Source organism: Gallinula chloropus, assembly GCF_964237585.1.
Source record: "Gallinula chloropus genome assembly, chromosome: 31".
Lineage (NCBI taxonomy): Eukaryota > Metazoa > Chordata > Aves > Gruiformes > Rallidae > Gallinula > Gallinula chloropus.
The window spans coordinates 3,430,300-3,446,575 of NC_140116.1; the positions used below are offsets into that span (position 1 = coordinate 3,430,300).

At 46.2% G+C, this 16,276-nt stretch overlaps 1 protein-coding gene across 1 annotated transcript; it reads right to left on the reverse strand.

Moving 5' to 3' along the window:
- Positions 1–5,150: 5,150 nt before the first annotated feature.
- Positions 5,151–14,360, reverse strand: LOC311202637 (ATPase family AAA domain-containing protein 2-like; the record flags this gene model as incomplete). The annotated part of the gene is made up of 9 exons (XM_084277225.1): positions 5,151–5,201; positions 6,509–6,637; positions 7,006–7,106; positions 11,210–11,524; positions 11,962–12,052; positions 12,527–12,686; positions 13,021–13,109; positions 13,371–13,545; positions 14,314–14,360. 9 exons carry the CDS (start codon positions 14,358–14,360, stop codon positions 5,151–5,153), a joined length of 1,158 nt encoding a protein of 385 aa, XP_084133351.1.
- Between the last annotated feature and the right edge of the window lie 1,916 nt (positions 14,361–16,276).

Genomic DNA, 16,276 nt, shown 5'->3' on the forward strand with positions numbered 1-16,276 from the left:
GAGAAGCAGTGCCATGGCTGATCTTGGAGGTGGCTGACAGTGCAGCATATCTGGTGCTGATCCACTGGAGGTTGCAGAGGTGGAGGTTGAAGCAGCTGCCCCACAGGCCGTTTTGGGGATCTGCAAGGACAGACCTGCTGCTGGTCAAAGCTGAGACAATCAGTGATGGTGTTTGTGCCTCTGTGAAAACATATTTAAATGGCAGAAAAAGCTGTAAGCAGCTGCTTTTTACCAGCAGAGAAAGGAATGAGAACATGTGAGAAGCTCTGCAGCCCCCAAGGTCAGTGCAGAAGGAGGACAGGAGGTGCTCCATGTGCCAGAGGAGAGACCCCTCTGCAGCCTGTGGAGAAGACCATGGTGAAGCAAGTTGTCCCCCAGCAGCCTACGGAGGATGAAGAGAAGCAAAGTTCCCCCCTGTAGGCTGTGGAGGATCCCACGCTGGAGTGGGTGGAGACATATGGAAGATGCTGTGACCCAGTGGGGAGCCCATCCTGGAGCAATGTCCTGTCAACACCTGCAGCCCATGGAGAGGGAGGCCCAAACCAGAGCAGGATTGCTGTGGGGACGTGTGACCCCGTGGGTGACGAGGCTGAAGCAGTCTGGGCCCAAGAGACTGACCCCATGGAAGGGACCCACACTGGGGCTGTTTTACTGATATAAAATGCCAAGGCAGTTTCCTGAGAGGGATGTTTCTGCTTTACAGCTCGATTTTACCAGATTATAAATTAATAGTGACAAATGGATCCGATTTCAGCAATGGATGCGATTTGGGGGGTGCTCTTGCACCTCTCTGGTGTCGTTTTCTGGTGCCCCCTGCACTCCCTGATTATCACATGCAGACACAGAAAGGTTCTCAATAAATGACTTTTAATGGAAAAGCAGAACAAAAGAGTCAACAAAGGTACTAAATCCATCATCAAAAACTTTCTTCCTTTCTTCCCACCCACCACCCTTCCCTCTCATGTTCTCCCAGCCCTGCAAGAGAGCTGAGTAAGATGGCAGTGCCTGGCAGGCTGTCCTATTCCATGGGGACATCGGTGTCCACAGAGATGTCACAGCCTGTGACACTGTCCACATCCATGGGGACTGGATGGTCTGGGTGCCTGCCAGTGCAGCTGCTCTGGTGTTGATCCACTTGGAATTGAAGCCGTGGCGGTTGAATCAGCTGTCCCACGGGCCGTTTTGGAGATCTGCAGGGGGGAGAGGGAGATGCATCAGGCTGGGGGCTGGAGGGAGTCCCCCAGGCACCCGCCGAGCAGGCCCCAAGCGTGGACGTACCTCAGCTCTGTTGCAGGGCAGCAGGAGGGTGCAGGTAACGGCTGCTGCTGCTGCCCAGGCAGTTAGTGGCGGTTGGTGGGTCCTGAAAGAGAGACATGAACACGCGCTGGTGATCATATCCCCGGCTGGGACAGCAGCGTGCGCGAGGGCACTGAGAGGGAGGAGGAAGAGGTGCGATGGAGGAGGGGCTGTGGAGTTCCCCAGAGTGGGTCCCTGAGCAGACAGGAGTGGGGTCAGGCCTTACCTCCCAGGTAGTGGTTCGGTAACACAAATGGCATCATGGTGGGGGCAGAGGGACCCCACGATGTGTGCCACAGAGGTGGGAGCGCCATGGTCGCTGGATGGTCAGTTGCCAACCAACGTCTGGATGCTTCTGTTTGAGTGTATCCTTGGTAGCAACAGGGGCCCTCCCAGAGTTCTTTGCTGTCCCCAGCAGCTTTGCCAGCTCTCCATGGGGATGGAAAGGGTTAACAAGAAGGTTAAAGGAAGAGTTACCCTCCATGGCTCAATGTCCAAGTGGAAACCACTACAAAGTGCTGCCCCTCCAAGGTTCATCCTGCCACCCATCCTATAGAATATTTCCACCCGTGACATGCAGAGTGGGATCGAGTGCACCCTCAGCAAGGTGTGGGTGACACTGAGCTGTGTGGTGCACTTGACACACTGGAGGGAAGGGATGCTGTCCAGAGGGACCTTGACACGTGTTGTGGTTGTGTGTGGCAGGGGTTTGGTGGTGGGGTGGGGGAGCTGCATGTGTGGCTTCTGCAAGGCGCAGCGAGAAGCTTTCCCCAGGCCTGACAGAGCAAACACCAGCCGGCTCAAGGCCGGAGTCTCAGCATCACAGAATTACAAGACTGGAAAACACCAACAAAAGATCTTGATGTCCAACCGTTCCTGTCCTATGCTAAACCATATCCCTAAATTAACACATCTACCCTTTTTTTAAACACATCCAGGGATGGTGACTCAAATCCTGCCCTGGGTGGCCTGTTCCACATCCCCACAACACTTGCAGCGATAAATTTTCTCCTAACATCTGATCTGACCCTGCTCTGGTGCAGCTTGAGGCCCTGTCCACTTGTCCTATTTCCTGTCACCAGGACTCCTTGCTGACCAAGGCTGAGCCCATCAGCGATGGTCACAGATCCTCTGGGAATCACACTGAGGAGATAAAACCGCCAGCAGCCGCTTGTTGACCCCAGAGAAGGGAGTGAGAAGATGTTAGATACTGTGCAGGAACCAAGGCCAGGGAAATGGGGAGGAGGCGCCCAAGGTGCCAGAGATAAAGATGCCCCTGCAGCCCCTGGAGAAACCCATGGTGGAGCGGGTGTCCCCCCGCATCCCATGGAAAAGGCCCAGACCCCACCTGCAGCCCGTGGAGAAGCCCCACACTGGAGCAGGGGAAGACAGACAGGAGATTTGGTGACCCACGTTACAACAAACCCCTGCCAGCACTTACAGCCCATGAAGAGAGACGGAGACACAGAGATTGTCGCGACGGAGGGACGACATGGATACGCTCAGTATGAGCAATCAGCAGGCTTCGATTTATGATGGCCAACGGCTTTCTTTTATGCTATCGTTAATACATATTAATTGCTACTAATGCATATTATAATTGTCACAACTTGATTGGTTCTTGGTTAAAGGTTACATCACTCATCTTGCGGTCTGGGAACAGTGTTTCTCATTCTCAGGAACAGCAGATCCTTGAAACATACATCTTGTTTCCACACCTTGTTACTGTGTTAACATTGCTATCAAAAATACTGACCGTCCTCTCTGTCGTTTGCGTCGGGATGGTGCAACGCCTACTCATACTATTAAGTTACACAGGAGACTGCTCGAACAATGGCTCCATAGAGCCATGGCCTTGCTTCTCACACAGCCACTCTTCCACAAGAAACATTCGTTTAGGAAATCATTTTTTGGTACCAAGATGGGTTTCGCTTCTTCCAAGAAAGTTTTTCTCTGTTGTCCCTTCAGAAGCATCTTAAAGAACTGGAGTAAATCTGGAGGGATGCCCCTGCCTAGGGATAGATTAAAATGGTATTGTAATGTGTGGTGTCCCCAGTATCACTTGGTCAGTGGTGAAAATGGCCAGAAAATGGGACCTTGAAATATCCTACTCTGTTTCAGGTGCTGTTGTTTTGTCCCAGAAATGAGAAATGGAAAGAGAGCGCATATGCGGGCTTGCTCTTGGCATTGCAGTGATTTGGATATTGGACAGAGATATGGTTGATGGATTTGGAACACCAGAAGAGAACCTGCACTTGAAGTGAGGAAAAAAATAAAAGGAAAAGGTCTGTTTGTGTTGTGCTGCTCGTAAGCTCAGAAAGGATGGGGTGTGTTGTGAGGATTCTAAGATGAAAACCGAGTGTGTTTATTGTAGTGACTGCGAGATGAGAAACACTGAAGCATCAGAGTAAACTACTTTGGAAAAGAAGGATTATTGCAACTTCTAGTGTCTTTAGAGCTAGATTGGCTTTTTTTTTGGTATATGGGGTATTTTACTCACATGAAAGCAGCTGATCTCAGTAAAAGAATATTCCTATTTCTAAGAAAAGGATAAAGTAGGCAATGTAACGGTTGTGTTTGGCTTCAGACTGTTGATTGTTCCAGAAAGGGTGATACTGAATACAGCTGTGTTCTTAGGCATGATTGCTGTTAAGTTCCACCCATACCAGCAACCAGGGCAATGAAAATGGTCCTGGAACTTCCCGTTTGGTCTGACAATACCTGTATGTGTCTATCTGCATGCTTGACTTTGTAGCTGTGAATAATCCTTCTGAGCTTAGGGTAGCAGTTCATACCCATAAAATCATTGCATGTAGAGCTCCAGCAGTGAGGCCAGAGTTGCAGACTGGGGAAGATGCAGCGCACAAAGAGAGATTTAATATCGAGGACAAAATGAGGTCCTGCTGATGGGATTCAGTAGCTTTAGTCCATTAATGACTATTTGATTGTGCAGGACATTTTTCCCCCTGCTACCTACTTTTTACCCGGACTGGGAACTCACAGATGGGTTTTGTATATAGGAAAGGTTCTGTTGATTATCAGAATTAGTAATCCTTTTTTTTCATATTACAATGAGGTGTTTTTTGGTAAATGACACCACTTTAGATTTAAATGTACAAAATTATGGACAAGTTGGTGTGTAAAAGTAATGAAAGGGAAAGCAGAATGGCAAAGGGCTCCAGAGATGCTGTTACCTGACAACTGACAAATTATTTGGCACTGAAGTAAAGTGCTTTTAAATCCTGTGTTTCTGGACACTGGAGTTGGTGTAACTTTCGTCCCCACCAGCCAATCCTGAGGCCCACATCCCCTAGTAGGACTTTGCTTAGGAGTGCCCTTCCTTTCCTAGCAGTAGGAATATATTTCCCAGTCAGTCTTTGATCTCTGTTCTGCTCTGGTGCCTGCTGGGCTTGCAGTGAGGATCAGTCACTCTGCTGCCCAGCATGGCAGCCGTCCTGCTTGTCATAAACTGCAGTTGGGATTCTGGGAGGCAAATCTGTTCCTGGTTTCCTGGACTGGGACTTGAGACAGCACTTGTGTGTTTTGGTAGGAGAGTGTTTCCTGTGATCAAAAGCCCGGTCTTTCCCCCTGATTTACTAAGTGCTGTTCCTGGACTTAGAGGTTAATTTCCCTGTGAAAACCAGGAGTGTCTCAGTGCAGAAAGATCAGGCAAAGATTTAGGATGGGCCTTCTAGATAATGATGAAAATATCAAAAGCAGCTAAAGGACTTTGAGCGTTCCTAATCAATTTTACAATATATTTGTTTAATAGATGTGGAAGTAACATTTATTTAAGAATAGAGAAAGAACAGCGTGCAGCGAGAAGAGAACAGCCAAGTGGAAGAATGCTGAAGTCAGTCATGATGGAAGGCATGACTGAAGGCTTCAATTTCTTTCTTCATTTCCTAGGAAGAAGAAAAGACAAACCATCAGTCAGCATGAACAAGAGCTTCAGGACCCTGCTTATTTATTCATCACAGGAATAAAGAATCTGTCCACACACACACAACTGTTAGCAATATTTAGCAAATACATGTGCTGCTACCACCACCACCACGTCTTTCTTTACTTCCACAGATGTTAAAAACATGTATCTTTGGATCCTGTCAGCACAGACAAGAGAGACAGTGTGGATCTGTATCAGGGGACCGTGGCTCTGTATCAACAGTGGTTCCAACAGGTAGAAATAGGAGAGAGTTCCAGAAAAGCCCCAACTAAATGCTGGAAATGCTCCCTTCTGCACCCTGAATCATTACTTGTTAAAGACTTCTCTCTTCATACACAGAGTTTGCTCCTGACTGACTTGCAGCACCACTCTGAATAGGAGGCTTGGGGTCTTTTTGGTTAGAGCTAAAGTAGGAAACAAAGAAATCAAGTCTCTCTTAATTTAAGCATTACAAGTGAAGTCGCAAAACCTCACAAGCCCCAGGCAACAGAAACACATCCCTTCCCATGCTAAGCCACATCACTACGCTGGATGAGAGATGGGCCTGTTTGTCAGGAATGGCATCCCTGAATCCAAAGAATCCTCAGGGCTGCACAGTCAGAACAGAACGTCCGGAATAACTCTTTGTCAGATGTGGAAAACAAGGGCCAAAGACCAGGTCTTACTCTTTTTCAAGGCAGGCTGAGAAGTAGAAGGAATTTGCTCTCTTCTCAGGCACAAGCAGCTCAAAGACAAATGGATTCAAGGATCTTGTATCTAAAGACTCAATATCCAACCTATCTAAATAGACTGAAGGCTGGGAACGCCTGACTGGCACCATGGGTGCCTCTGGACGATTTCTGCTGAGTTCTGACAAGTCAGAAGTCTTCTCTTAGAGGAAGGGATCAGAGAATGTGATTTTTAAAACGTCAGAGGCAGGAATCTCCCCCTGTGTCAAAATAAAGATGCTCACGACAAAGGTTGTGGGAAGGACTCCTGACACACAGAGGTTAACTGCTTGGAGATGGCTGTGGGGGTGGACCCACTGTCTTCCAGATCAAGCCATTCCCTGCAGAAACTGCCAACGACTCTGCCAAGTACAACAAGGGGTTTGCAATACGGAGAAATGGCCTCAGAGTGAAATGGAAAAGTCTTCTAACACAGGCAACTAAGCAGTGAAGAGTAACGCCCTGCTAAGTGCCATGTCCAGAGCGCACACACACGCAGGCGGGACTCACGCACGCTTAACAGTGAGACAAAGTGCTGTAAGACACAGGAAAGAATCACCTGCACTAGTTGGGTTGTGTCGTAATCTTCCCGATGCCGGTAAATGCACTGAGCAAGACCATTATACAGTCTTTCCAAGTGAGAGACGGTGAAGTTCTTAGTTGCCACAGTGGCTAAAGTCAACAGTTGCTGAAGAGAAAACGGAAACAAGTTTAGAATAGCCCCTAAATCCATCATACAAACTGCTGCAACACAAAGAACCAACCTTACAAGCGGCTGGTCGGTGGGCTATTTTAAACAAGCCCTTTGAAATGAAGAATTAGGAAGAGAAGCCAGCCTCCTACATCTTAATTCCCCCAAAGATCCAACAGCAGCCTACACCACGTGTGGCAACACAACAGTCGTAGTCCGTTACAGGTGGAATGTTTCCACAAACTCTACATCCTTCCCATAAATTGTTTCCACTGGCACCTTTCAACAACGGGCTTAATTTACAGCCGTCCATGTAGCAAGAATATGTCCCACTTCCATATTAACAACATTGAAATTCGACTTACTCTGAGCTCACTGCCAGCCACAGTCCCTGGCCCTCTGTGAACTCCCGCTGCGTTACCGACACGAGAACAGCTCGCACCAGTCACAGGGTGTACCAAGGCACCTGGAACGGCACAAATTGCTTCAGTCGGGATTTCTGCTTCTCTGGGTGGGCTACAGGGTCAGTGAATTATCCTGGAATACAGTCTCTCTGCAGGGCCAGAGACAGAACTGTTACCAGTTATTTCTTCACTGAGAAGCACTTGACTTTTACTTTCTCTCTGGCCAAAGTCACTGCTCCATCAACAGAAGGCACTCGGGCATACAAGAAAAGCACTAGAGAGAAAGGCAGGCTACAGCCAGGGGGGAAATACACCGGCGTTGTCGTGACAGTCTGGCAGGCTAACACTCACTCCCAAGTCATGTAGCTTAGGAAACACACCTTGCACTGCAAACAGGAGCATGTAAGCCTTCTGTTCAACAGGTGACGCTGGGGCCACACTGCCTGAAGTACAGCTTTTTAACTCACGCTGCTCATTACTGGGAAGATACTCATACAATAAAAGGAAGTCAAAGGCTGTTTTCCCATTAGGTACCACTTGAAAAACAACCTGCAGGAGCAAAACACCAGCATCTGCAGAAAGACACGACTTGGGCTTTCAGTAACTACAGGGGCAGCATCTTTACGCAAGAAACACACTGTGCCGACTGCAGAGAGGTGTTACAGGAAGAATGGAACCTAAGAAGGCTCATCAATAGTGTAATCCAAAAGCAGCTTAAATGAGCTGCTTGACCTTTCACTTAGCATTTGAATCTCTCTCTTCAGAACCTTGTGCTCATTGGCACCCCAGCATTTCACTCTTTCTCAAGCCTGAATGTTCAGGAAGCACCACACTCTCCTTCTCAGAAGCAGATGTTGCCCACCAGAACTTTTTTTTTAGTTTCATGACCATTTTCATGTTGTTCCACCACATCAGAAACTCTCATTCAATCCATGTTACCCCAAGACAAGCCTGTGAAAAGTTACTGATAGAAAAATACCACAAAGCAAAAACTCTACAACTACTAACTTACAGGTACCCACGTTTTGTATGTAGAGTATCCTCACCTGCATTGCTTACGGACTCAGGACGTGCAGGAGCTTGATTTAGAAGTAGGTCTTCAAAAAACCTTCTTCTTTCTCCCTCATCAGGACACTGGACATTGAAAACTTCGTCTCGATAAATAAACAGCTCTTTTATCTATAGCCCAAAGAGAAAAGTTATTTCAGATACAAGACGACACATGCTCAGACTCTATTCCCAGAAGATGAGTACCTGTCTAAATTCTAAATTGTCACCTGAGTAAGACACACTGTGAGGAGTTGTCTTCCTGCCCTTTCCAAGCATCTGATGACAATCACCTCTAGGTAAGCTGACCCCGTATATGAGACAAAATATGTCTAGGATGCTCAGCATGGACTCTTGCTGAATTTTGTGAAGGAATACGCCTACAGATCGATTTACAAGTGACTAAACAGGACTTGGAATTCAGTTATCGACTCTGTAAAGCTTTCACTTCTATGAAAAATACAACGTTGCAGTCCATTGTTACAGCGTGACCACCGTACTTTCTCAGTAAAAATATCCCTTTTCAGTAAAAATGTTTTCAGTTTAAATAGGTTTCCCAGTGCCATTAGCCAGCACTACATATTCTTCACTAATGTTCAGACCTAACCACCTTGAACTCATATGAGTTCTTGTCTGAAGATAACGGACAGATCTGCCGAATAAGCAGGAGTGTGTGAGAAGGGGGGAAAAGTTGGGTCAAAGTCAATCCCTTTACTCAGAAAACACTGGAGACAAATGCTTTTGGCATTGCTTTGTCTAAGCAGATTTGAGGAGACCTGGCCAGGGTGCCTGAGTAATAACAGGATGCATTTGTTTCGTACCCCAATGCTTCAAGGAGCTCCAGATGAACAGGAAATTGAATCAAAAGAGAAGGAAAAGTATTCATGTCAATACCTCTCTTGGGAGATCTGTGTAACTCACATCCGATGTTGCAAGCAGCAGAACTGGGGCAAATGATGGGATGTCCTGCAGTAGTCTTATAAAGGTTGCTTTCAGTGGCTCTCCAGCAGCTTTCCACCACGAGTTGATAAGTGGAATATAAATGATACTTGGTGTCTTTCTTTGAGCTTCCTGCATCACCTGGTAAAATGAAAGCTTGGATAAGAAGACTGAGCCATTTGGAACAGGCTCCTAAGTAACCAGGGATCAGTCAAACGCTCTTACCAAATAGGAGTACATGAAAGCCAAAACACAAAACCAAACCACCCCCAGAACAACTCTCCAACCCAAAGATAGAATTTTCACTTTGACTCAAAGATAGACATTGTTACACAGACAGGAACAGAGCTGGTGTAAGGAACCTCACAATGTACATGTTGTATGTGGTGGTGTGCCTGAAAAGACAAGACTAACCCTGTCTTCTTCAAGACAGCTCAATTTGGGTAAATGGTTACATGATGGAGACTAGACCATTTTCAGTTTGGAGCAGGAACACATCTGAGTCAGTCGAGTCTGGAGCAGTCTGAACAGGCAAAGACCAACATGAAAAGATGAGGGCTGATGCTGATGAAGTGGATTTCCAGGCAGAAGTAAACCAAACAGCATGCCCAAACCAGGCCACCTCCATTAACAATGAATGTCACTTCCTTTACAAGTTTAGAGACAGTTTGTGAATCCCATGAGAATAAAAAGAGGAGATACCTGTCCACACGTTTGTTCCCGTGATTTGTTGCCAACAAACGAATCAGGCACGTCCAGTGTATAAACAGGAAACTTTTCCAGGGCATGTATTACTGCAGGTGCCAAATGAGAAGTTTGCCCATACCCTGGCTCTCCAACTAGTAAGAACCGTGGCCTCACACACGTTGGCTGGTAACGAGCAGTTCTAGAACAAGGAGGAGGAAAGAACTTTCAGAGTGAAGTGATGAATAGACACACAGCCGTCAAAGGCTTTTCCCTAACCTCCTTTGTTGGTAAAGACTCTCTCTGTTCCAGCAAATAAGAAGCTGCTCTGTGATCAGAAAGACTTTCAAAACCCTTTTTCTTACCAACTCATCCCCTAGCTCCCCTACGAAATCCCACCAATCCTGCTATTTGCTTGGCTGGGTGAAGCAACAGCTCTTGAATCACAAAGGGGGACTGTCCAGCTCAAATACACACACACCAGCTGGTCAGTAACCTGATATGGGGCAGAACAACTGTCATTCAGGACACACGTCTCTGGATCTCTTCACCACCCGCCCACCCCAATTTTCAGCACATCTGAAGTGTAAGTAGCTAGGAGACCTCTGTATCTCTCAAGTTTAGCTGAAATAACTGACCCAACAGTAGCGACAACAGTAAAACTTTTCAGCTGTTAGCTTATACAAGCTGCACATTAAAATGTCTGAAGATCAGCATAGTTACCCTCTAAGATGGAGGAACTGCCTCTCTTCTCTTCTGGGCTTTTTACGTGGTGGCATTTCTTCAAAGGTTGATGGTGATCCTGGTAGGATATTTTCCAGAGATTAGCATAATAGCTGTTAACAAACCTCCATTTGTCTGGGGTGGAGCAAATTTATCACTTTACAGACTCTCACCAACGGACAGACTAAACCGGCTCAGGCCTGAGGCTGTCATAGGCAGCACCTCACATCTGCTGGGCAAGCCGAGCCCCAGCGTATATAGTGCTAAACCATTCTGATCTCATGTACAAGTGTGCACTGCAATCCACAGCCAGTCAGGCTAAAACCCTAGGGTTAGAAATCATGGTAGCTAAAGCAGTATTTAGCTTAAACCACTTATACGTGACTTGTGGGCCTGACATTCTTCAGACAGGCATTAGAAGCCTTCCCTTCTGCCCCTAGTTAAATGTTTTGAAAGAGCTACCTTGTACATTCAATCTGAGATCCATATTTACACCTGAGAAATAGGATGTTAGCTACTGCCACAAACAGGATGCTGAAGTAGAGAAGGCTGTTGTCGACTGCATATTGCAAGTCATCCACAGCTCCCATCCCACACTCCAGTTTAGAATCCGGAACACAAGCTGTGTGTGGTATTCCTGCAATGAAGGTGTGCCCCTGCCTGTTATACAGTGCTGCTGCCATTCCGCTGGAGAGGCTGGTGGATGGCGATGGCACAAATGAGCAGCTTTAGCTTTGGCAGAATGTTAAAGAAGTGAATGCTACTGTTGTACCTTGTTGGTGGTCCTTCTGTAGCGCAGACTCTGCGTGGGGAAATACTCTCTGCAAGGCCTGTAAAATCCTTGCGAGGGAGTTTTCAAGCAGCGGTTTGGCAATAGGACATAGCGCTCGCCCAGGGGAAGCCAAAGCCCTCTGTGAAGCTGGAGTAATCTTCTGCATAGCCACAAGAAAATCCTCTGCTGTTATTTCAAGAGAAGCAACATCGATCGGCAGCTTCTCGTCACTTTCATAGATCTGAGGATAGTGGCGGCGCAAAGCACAGAGGGCAGCTTCAGCACATAAGGCTCGAATGTCAGCACCGCAATACCCTAAGAAACAAGACAAAAGCCAAATGGGACATCAGTCTCAGGCAGCACACCACTCAAAGCCCAGGCTTCTGAAGTGCAGTGCTGAAAGACTTTGCACGCAGCCAACAATTAACAGGTTAACAGAGCACTTCAAGAGGCACCGCGCTGCAGAGAAGATTTGTTACGTAGCTCGCAGCCTGGTCTCCCACCCTTAGGAAGCAGTCTCCTCATCAGAACTTTGCTCCTGAGGAAGATGCCCCAAACCCATTCAACGTTCTCAGAGACACAAAAAGAATATTCACGAAAAGAAAAGAATCTCTTCACTTCTCCCACGCCGTGCCAGGTGCCTCACTGCCACGCTGTGCAGCAAGGTGCAAGAGCCTGGGTACTGCCTGGTAGAAGCTCAGATTCCTTCGGACTCAGCCACACGCAGAAGCTCACTTTGTTTTCAGACTTACCAACACATCTGTCAGCGAGCTCTTGCAGGAACATGTCTGGTGGCTTAGGCCTCCAATGTTGTGTGTGAATCTCAAAAATCTCCTTTCTAGCCTGGAAAGAAAATGGTTGTGGTTTGTCCTACGTTTTCTCTTAAAAAACCCCAACCAAACCAACCAACACAAAATGCCCCAGATCCTCACATGAATACAAATAGAGGACATTGTCAGGTGGATACAGTACATAAACAAACTGAACGTCTTTGGGAATGAAAACAAGTTCATTCACTCCGGCTCCAGCCTTGGTAAAAGTTTTTCCTAGCAAAAAAGGAATGCTTGTGTGCACAACATTTCTTTCCTTTTCAAGATGTGAAAGCAGTAATTTATAGTTAATTGAGAGTTTTACTGCCAGAGCCACATACAATCACAGAGATCCAGTACCCGACCTTACTGCCAATGCAGCGTCACTCTTGTCCAAGTTGTCAAAACTGATTTTCACCTGAACTGCTCTGCAATACCGCACTGTGACCCTGGTTCTGTTCTCAAGGACTTTGTCACACCAACATGAAGGTTGAGTTTCAATTCTGACCTTTGTATCTGGCAAACTGAAGAAGAACTCGCGATCAAAGCGTCCAGGTCTTCGTAAAGCAGGATCGACAGAATCCAGCCTGTTGGTGGCTCCGATTACCACCACCTCTCCTCTGCTGTCAAAGCCATCCATAAGGGCCAGAAGAGTTGTTACGACAGAGCTAAGGGAAAAAACAGAATTTCCATTCACTGGTTTAGAACATTTTCTGATATTCTACACAGTCTTCTCCAATGATGACTCAAAAAGAACAAGCTTTTGTCAGTGAGATGCTGGTTAGCTAAAGACTCACTGGAAGACATAAAGAAACCATTAAGCTAACACAGGCCTTGTGCTCCTATCAAGCTTAGTGAATTGATTTCAAAAATACTCTGTAATTTAGCAGCATTCAATGACTGGTTTGCAGGATCAATTCCCATGTTGCAGTGTTAAACAGGTTCTGGTCTTCTTTTCACAGAGGTCAAGCAACTTCTATGTAGCTGCAAAAAAGGCACTACCTATGAATCTGGTCTTGTTTGTCGGACCGCACAGGAGCAAGGCCGTCTATCTCATCAAAGAAAATGATTGAAGGTCGCATCTTGCAGGCCTAGAATGGAAACACAGGATCCTGACATCATAAAGCCAGCACTATTTTAAGGAGAAAGAAATCCTTTAACAGGGGTTTGTTTCGCAGGGTTTTCCCATTTGCTCTATTTATCTTTCCCAATACAGGTCAAGACCTCATGCCCCTAAAGAACCCAATGCAAAAGGAAACACTGACAAAACACGAAAAAGCAGGGAGTTCCTCCTAAAAATACTGACCACAGAAGTTTACAGTTACAGAACACAGGGCACATTTCAGCCTTACCTGATCAAACAATTCACGAAGCCGTCGTTCAGTTTCCCCTGCCCATTTACTCAGGCAGTCGGCACCTTTTCTCATAAAAAAGGCAATTCTCCTGCCACCTCGGCTATATTCATTAGCCAGCGCATGAGCAACCAGTGTCTTCCCAGTTCCTGGTGGACCGTAGAACAGACAGCCTCTGCAATGAAAACAAAACACAACCCCACAAAACCCCCATTAAATTCACATATGGTAACCCCCGTAATGGAAAAATACCTATTACAACCCCCATCCCTAAACTACACGCCTCTTCTCTCCTAACCAGAACTAGCGGCAACAGCTGAAGAGGGAGAAGGCAAAAAGAGATGGAAGTTCTGGGTTCCAATGCAATTTAACAAGGCAGGAAGTGCAATTGATAGAGAGAACGGAGATGTACAAACCTTGAGAGCACATCATAGCATCCCAGAAGGACACTTCCAAAACTGCCGACAAACTAGCAGGGCAGGTTACAGCACAGCACAGCCAAGCAAGAATAAACCTCAGCACAAAATCCAAGACTGGCATAACTTGGGAATCACCAATTCATTCTTCAGTGATACGATAGAGAGACTGGCATAACTTGGGAATTACCAGTTCATTCTTCAGTGATACGCTGCATTGAAATGCTTGTTTTTGCAGAAGGCAAGATTTGACAGTGAAGCATTGCACTCTCCCCTCAAAAGCTCTAAGTTACTGGATTTGCTCTCCTAGACCATGCATTGCTGATGCTAAAAAAGGTGCAGGTCTAAGGCTGGGAGAGAAAACTGCATTTCCAGATAAATACAGTCATCAGTGAGAACAGCTGAAACGTTGCTGTTTCAAAAAGAATTTCAGTGCATAAAGAAGCCAAACCCTGGAAGACTTTCCTTCCGTTACTTGTAATACTTTCAAACCGACTGAAAGCAAAGAATTTGAAGTCGTATTTCACTGTAGCACGACTGAACTTTGCTGACCTGTTGCTTTTTGGTAAGGCATGGCGACCTGGTTCAGGAACGGCAACGGTGCCACACTCTGGCAGCACGGTCCATCAGCTCACAGACACCAATGTGGTGGCCGGCAAATGGCGTTTATTAGAGAGGGGCGCGGGGCTTTATACCCCAGGGATCGGATGTCACTTCCGTCCGCTTACCTCACCGGCTACCTACTATTGGTTACCTAAAGAGAGGGGGTGGGGTCCTACCTTTCCGTACAGCCCGAAATCTTCCGACCGCCAGGCCCTATCTACCGACATTTCCCCCCTCCCTGTGCTCACTAAAACTACTTATAGTGCAAGGTACAAAAGTGACATACAATACTGATATATAAAAAGATGATAGCTTATAACAGTGTTGGACTACAGTAGTGACAATATATAATAGTGATAATATATAATAGTGATAATATATAATAGTGGTAATAGTGATAATATGTTAGTAATAATATATAATAGTGATAAGTTATAATATTGATAGCTTATAATAGTGATAGCTTATAATGTTAGTAGCATAAGGCACATTAAGTGAATGATAGTCAGAGGTAGCTTAGACAGTAGGGTATACTAGGGACAACCACAGAACAGTAGTGCTCAGTGGTTACTTTCTTAAAGCATCTGTCTGTTTTCTACAAAGAGAATGTTAACCCTCTCTAGATGACTCTTGACGAATGCTGTGAGCTTGTTCAGTACGCAGGGTCTGAAAATCAGTGCTATTATGATCATTACAACTGGTCCCAACAAGGTAGATATTAAGGTGGTTAGCCATGGCGAGTAACTAAACCATGATCCCAACCATCCTTGTTGGGCCTCTCTTTCCTTTTTTCTCTGAGCTAACCTTTCTCTCAGTTGAGCCATCGAATCCCTGACTAATCCTGTGTGGTCAGCATAAAAGCAGCATTCCTCTTTCAAGGCGGCACAAAGGCCTCCTTGTTGCATGAACAGGAGGTCTAGTCCTCGTCTGTTCTGCAAGACAACCTCTGAGAGTGAAGAGACAGATTTTTCTAGATGGGTCATAGATTCCTCGAGTCTTTGCAGATCTTCGTCGATGGCAGTTTGTAGTCGAGCCAGGTCTTGGTGATGGTTCAGCATAGCGGTCGCTCCTGTGGCTGTACCAGCTACTCCCAGGCCGAGCAGTGTTGCTATTGTCAGTGCTGTCAGTATTTCTCTCTTTTGGATCCTGTTGTCTGCATCTCCCCCGTAGTTGCTCATTTCTTCATCCGAATGATATAGGACCCTGGGAATAATCAAAACTTGTACACAAAAGTCAGTTGATGAGTTAAAACGCTTAATGGACACACAGAGACCTGTCTGATGACAGATCCACATCCCTGATGCGGATGGAACTGCCCATTTATGGGTTCTATCGATCGCAACCGTTTTTGCACAGACCGCACTGTTCCAGCTCGCTAAGGTGGCATTGCCAAAACATATGCCTTGGCCTTTAACTTGGTCCAAAGTGATTCCTCTCCGAGGTGTATCCCACTTGCACTGAGTTGGGTTATCTTTCAATGAGTAGCTAAAAGGAGTGTTGAGGGCAATACCCTCATAGTAAGGGGGATAAGCATCATAACATAGCCAACATGCCTTAGTAAGATTGGGGTTGGATCGATTTAGTGATAGGAAATTAGCATCTAACACATCTAAGAATGATTTGCCAGCCGAAAGGTGAGAGTCTGTGATCGAATTGCCTAAGGGAACCTTTCGTTTAGCTGGTAGGGGACTGTTTGGGACAGAAGTAGAAATTGGCAAGCTGTCCTTTCCTTGTTTGTCGTGATTTTGGAAATGCAAAACTGATCAGTTTTGGAATATGCAATGCAGTCAGTCCACAGTTTTTCCACCCCGTCACCCATTACTTAGCAAATTAAGCTTTAAGTGGGTCTCCATGCCCAGTCAAAACCGACTGGAGTCTTCTTTTTGT